Source organism: Nyctibius grandis, chromosome 2 (assembly GCF_013368605.1).
Source record: "Nyctibius grandis isolate bNycGra1 chromosome 2, bNycGra1.pri, whole genome shotgun sequence".
In the NCBI taxonomy this organism is placed as follows: Eukaryota; Metazoa; Chordata; class Aves; order Nyctibiiformes; family Nyctibiidae; genus Nyctibius; species Nyctibius grandis.
In genome coordinates, this window is record NC_090659.1 from 123,978,141 (window position 1) to 123,984,140 (window position 6,000).

General features: G+C 45.5%; 1 protein-coding gene across 1 annotated transcript in view; it reads right to left on the reverse strand.

The window, feature by feature from the left end:
* ACER3 (alkaline ceramidase 3) overlaps window positions 1–5,432 on the reverse strand; it is a 64,715-nt gene extending 59,283 nt beyond the window's left edge. The window contains exon 1 of the mRNA XM_068425287.1: window positions 5,269–5,432. Within this exon, the coding sequence (XP_068281388.1) occupies window positions 5,269–5,371 (103 nt within the window). The 5' untranslated portion in view covers window positions 5,372–5,432. The remainder of the gene's footprint in view (window positions 1–5,268) is intronic.
* Window positions 5,433–6,000: the final 568 nt, after the last annotated feature.

Genomic DNA, 6,000 nt, shown 5'->3' on the forward strand with positions numbered 1-6,000 from the left:
TCCAAAAGCCTTTGACCCTATCTTTCAACGGGAAAACAGAAAATTAAGCTGTCATGAGATGAAAGGTTGAGTTGCATGAGATGAAAAGTTGAGAATTAAAAAAAAAAATATATATATATAAATCATTAATTGTGGCAAAATGCATCAAAACAGTGCCACAAGATCACCTTCAGGCTTAAGTATATATATTTGCAACTTGGGAAGGGAAGTAAATTAATGCAGCAGCATTTGCCACTGACTCAAAATCACTTAAAATCATTAAAAACATAAGAAAGCACGACAGCAGAGATCATCCGTCTGGCTTATAATAGTATTCTTTAAAGAAAGGAACCCCCCTATCAACTTCTTTTTGTCCTCAGCACAAAAAGCAACCTAGAAGGGTTCATCTTAAAAAGCACCCCACAGCTGAGCACATTTTCTATACACTCCACTTGACTTTACAGCCACCATCAATGAGTTTAATGTTCTCTTTACCTTTTCATCCCTACTGCCCCCTAAGTTGAGGGAGCTCCCTCAAGGAGCCTGATGAATTTAAAGAGGAAACCTGTGATGTGGCTTCCCGCAATTAGGTCATTAAAGTTACACACTCAAATCCCTTTCAGTCTTAAAATCTGTGAGGCTGTGACATCGTCTTCTCTTAAATCGCACTTTAGAACTCATCTGTGTCACGATGTCTTTAAATAATTCAGGTGCAGCCAGGCAGCTGGGCTGATCACACCCAATTAATCCTGATGATTCTTCCTTCACCTGCCACTTTATTACTGAAAGAACAGACAGAGCTCTTGAAGCCAGAGTTCGCTTTATTTTATTTTTTTAATTCACGCAGATAGTACCTAGTCTCTGGCTGCTTTCCAAAGCCTCTGGTAAAAAAGGCAAAACACAGCAGGACGCCCAAGAGGAAGAGGTGACAGTACGTATGTGGCAGTCAAAATTCAGTATTAATGACATTATTCTGACTTTAAGTAAATTTTGCAAGTTCTTAAGTTCTAAAGTAATGATCCCCACGCAAAACAGAGATCGGTGCATCTTTGACAGCTGTCTTTTTTGAGCAAAGCTTAAAAAAAAACACAATGTTTTTGTGTCATTGTTCACAATGTAGAGAATGCTTGGATGGCAGCCTACGCATTGAGATACCTCACATCTAACAACACAGGTAGCAGTTATCTCAATCTCTTATCTCTTGTCTGAAGCAAAACTAGGAAGGATTTAAGGAAGAGCAGGAAAAGTGGCTAGAAACATGGGCAGATTTTCATGATCTGTTTTTTTTTTTTCCTAAGTAAGAGTCCCATAAGGAAAGCATAGTTACAAGTATTTGTTTACCAGTTTCTAATGAAAACAAAAAGCAATGGATTTAACTCTGGTAACAACAACAACAACAAAAAAATCTTTTCTTATATGAAGGTGGCAAAACATACTGAGACAGGACCAAAAGCCAAGAAACAAACCATTTCACCAGTTCCTTGGGAAGCCCAAAGCTATATTGCAGATGTTTGCTGCTGTAAATCCCAACATAAGGATATACCATCTCAAAAGCAGTCATGTTGTAGATGATGCATATTACTCGTGGGCGATGATAGCTCAAGGCAGTATTTCACATCCCTGGAAACATAACTCAAGTTTGATCCAAACTGAAACACAGCACTAAGTTGATAACAACAAACTCGCCCCCGTGAGAATTAGAAGACCTTGGGTACCACATAGGGCTCCTTTGAATTTAAAGTATTTGTTTACATTGACGCTACTCTCCATGTTTTCAACAAAGGAAATCCAAGAAGATTAGTTATATCCGTTCCTCATATTCTACAAGACAAACTCTTCTTACAGGGAGAACAGTGGATGCAAGAAGGGTAAGGCACTTGGCATACAGACATTCACATCAAACCAGACCCCCAAAACTGAACACTATGTGAGCTAAACTGGCCTCAAACATCAACTCTGCTAAAATAAGGAGTAAATTGTAACACTTAAGCACTTAGTGTCAAAGAACAGCACTTACATTTGACCTTGTTCTGTTTGCTTCGGTGGGAGAATGCTGGTTTTTTTCCTTTATTATTATTATTTTGCTTAGGTTGGTGTACAAAGGGTTGGGTAATTCAGCACGGAGCTGGAAAAGATTACTTAAAAAAAAAATAATCTCTACTGCTTGCCCTCTAGCACAGGAGTCAATCCAAAACTCCTGAGAAACCCTGAAGAAGGAATTACTACACCATACAATAGACTTGATCAGTGAGGGATATAAGAGTCGTTTTAGGGATTAACATAGTTAAGCTGGCAAAATAATTCTTTTCAACTGTTTTTTTCCATTTCAATTGGTTTAATATTCTACAGAAGGACGCAGAGCAGTTAGTCATCCACCTCCACAAGGGAGGAAAACTGGCTAGGTGCAGAGTCAGAAAGGCAAGAAAAAGCATTTTTCGTTATTAAAAAAAATGACTCTTTGAATACAGGTCATTGTGTTTGGGATACATCAAGAGAATGCAAATATGAAGTGCTACAAAAACACCTTACCTCACCTTCACATCTCTGAATAAGTACAACTGATTAGTTGCCATCATTTACACTAGTTCTTTAAGGCGTGAATGGCAAAGCACTGCATGTAGGCTTCTGGAACACAATGTAGCAAATTGTACTAAAATTAGCATATTAAAAACAAATTGCTAAATGGCACAAAGACGTAATTTGCACAAGAAGCTTTCAGTTTGGCTCTTCAGCCTGAAACCTAAGGAAAACATAATATTTGATTTGGAGCTGCCAGTATCCTTCAAGCCTCAGGCCTCCAATAGTTTCTTATAAATTATTGATAACAAACATTTAATGCAAAATTTTTAAATACCGTCAGCTTAACTGAGTGATACCAAGACAGCGAGAAGTCAGAAAGCGATTTCCACTCTTCTGTAAGGTAACATTTAAAATAATACAGGCTGTACGTGAGTTTTAAAAACAGTATCAGCAACATCAAAAATTACCACAATGAGAACTCTGAGAGAGAAGAGAAAAATATTGTTGTACTTTCTGGTTTGTGTGCTCTCTGAATGTGAATTTTTGGTAGAGTAAGGAGGTGATAAAGGCACAGTAAATGGCAGAAGGCCACTGGGCCACACAGACCCCAAATATACTCTCAGCTCTTCTGCTAAAGCAACCAACTAGATTTCAGGGTAACATCTCTCTTATCTTCCAAAGTAATTACCTTCACATTAAGTATTTTAGAGAAAGTTGGGGAAAAAAAATTATTTCCTCTGACCCTGAAAGTGCAGTTACGGAATTATTGCTGAAGAAAATCTAAACCATCTCGACATCTCCACTGAAATTATCTACTGCTAAGCTAACCCTAAAATAACGCTGTTTTGCTTTTTAATCTTGGACCGTTTAAATGCTCTAATTTACAGCACAGTCCTTACACACATTTTTTTTCAGCACAACTAAGAGATCAACAAACTGTGGTCCCAAACATTAAAATCATAAGGAGGGACCAGACCTTCTATAATTAGCCCTTTTTTCTTCTGAACACACACCTTTCCACCTCCCACCATTAATCTCATCCTTATTTTCCTTCTCCTGCATAATCTAGAGGCAGATGAAAAGTACCAGTTCACAAGGCCAACAATGCATGGATTATTTCAAAAATTTCCATGCTAGTCAAATTTAGTTTTACATGGGTGAAGCAACAGAGCTTCCTCTTCCCTATGAGGATTATTTCACAAATTACTTTTACCAGGAGGAAAACGCAAAAATACATACTCTGTAAAAGTCTCATTCTATTTAAAAACTTCTAAGTTTGTCCCATTTTAAGAGTATTTAATTTTGTTCCCTCTTCAGCCGGCCTGCCTCTTCTCAGCCATAAATCTACACACCAACTTCCCTTTTCCTCCGAGTTTCTATGCCTCCTGTGCTACTGTTATTCAGATCCTCTGCTTCTCCTCGTTCCCACACTCTGAAACTTCTTTCACAACTATTCATTTTGGTCCCTCACCCATGTCAGTGTTCGTAACCAGGAGTCACAGCCTGGCATGGACGCACAGAACCTTCCTCCTCCTGCACGCCAAGCTCTTCCAAAGCGCTGTTGAAGCATCCGAGCTATGCGAAAGGCCTCCTCAGATTGCCCACTCCAAGCACTTCAGGGCAGGTGAACCTGTGCACTTTAGTACTATTTTCCTAGGGTCTTAACGCTTCAAAAGCGGCCACCTATCTCATACGTGTGAAAGCTTTTTGTAGGACGGGGTGTCTGTCAGGTGGCAGCACATAACTACAACTACTACACCCTTTAAAGTCACTGACCAGGATACAAAAATATTTAATTTTTCAGCAAAACATCACTGACAGATGGCTTGATCCTTTACCAGCTACCACAATATACTCCCTTCTCAAGCGCCTGCTGGATGACCCTGTAGTCGAAGCACCTTCTTCTTTCCCTAAAATATGCTTGACGATATCTAAATTCCTGCCTGCCTCTTAATAACAGAGTTTTGAGGTCAAAACAACGGCCTGCTCTCTTGCTGTTGCTCCGCACTGTCCTAAAAGAGCACAACCTGCAACAGAGAGACCCTTCGAGCCATTCTAACTCCCACCACCTGCAACAGAGCAACCTGATGATGGTCAAGACCCACCAAAGATCAGCTGGGCAAAGGTGTCTCTCCTGGATGAAGATGTCTGTCCCGTACAAAGATACCTTCTCCCTCCCTGCTCTCCCTGAACAGTTTTGCTTGGTTTGACCGGCCGTGGTCGGGCAGATGCTCCCCGCTCCTCTGAAGGGGAGCAGAGCTGCAGACTCGCACAGCTTCACAGCATGCCACCCCAAGCACGACTTCAGTGAAAACTCCCCTCTTCAGCCACCCATGTAGTGTCACACAACCACCCCTGCCCCAGTGCCAAGCCCCCCGAGACCCACCTCACCCGGCCACCCCACCTCAGCCGCCCCCTTGATGGCTCCCCAAGCCCCCGGACACCCTACCATCGCTTTGGACACAGGCCAAAGGGACAGACTTGGGATGGGGGGGGCCCAAACAACATGCTGGGGTACAGGGAGAGAGGGGGCTACACCAGACACGGATCTGGAGGGGAAGGGACAGGAAAACACCCATTTCCACCCACCGGGGCTGGCTGAGGGGCAGGGCCCCCACTACCCCGCCATTTGCCCCCGCCTCAGGAAAGGGGGCCATGGAGGAGAGGGGATTGCCCTGCCGTGGGGCCTAGTCAGTGGGGTGAGGGCACGGAGGGGGGTGACTGAGGCGGCGGCGGGACGCGGCCCCCGGGGCCGGGGCGGCCACTCACAGAACTCGGCGATGTAGTAGGAGACGGCGTAGTTCTCCTCGCACCACTCCAAGGTGGAGGTCGGCGGGCCCCAATAACCCTCCCGGTCTGCGGCCGGAGCCATCGCGGCGCCCGCTTCAGGCCAGAGCGGAGCAAGGGGAAGGGGAAGGAGGGAGAAGGGCGCCGGGCCCGGAGCGCGGCGGCGGCGGCGGGCGGGGGCCGGCGCTGGGCCCGCCCGGCCGGGGGAGGAGCCGCCGCGGCGGGAGCGGAGGCCCGCGGGTTGCCATGGCGACGGGCTGCGGCCTGCGGGCGTGGGAAGGGCCGGGCCGGGCCGCGCCGCGTCGTGTTGCGTTGCGATCGTCTGAGGAGGGAAACTTGGAAGGGAGAAAAATGTTGACGTGGAAAAGGCAGATTTAGGGAAAGTCTGCGGGGAGAGAGCGGCTGGGGGCGCGTTTGGAGCAGAGGGCCCGCGGGACGCGCCTGTGGTGGGAAGGCAGGACAGGCACCGTCACGGCCTGGCTGCAGCCGCTCTATCGTCACCCGCTTTTTGAGCAAAATATGCTCCCCCGGGTGGGTTTGGTGGCTCTGAGGGGATTTACCTCTCTCTGGTTTTCCTTAGAATCACAGACTGGTTTGGGTTGGAAGGGACCTTAAAGATCATCTAGTTCCAACACCCCTGCCATGGGCAGGGACACCTTCCGCTAGACCAGGTTGCTCCAAGCCCCATCCAACCTGGCCTTGAACACTGCCAGG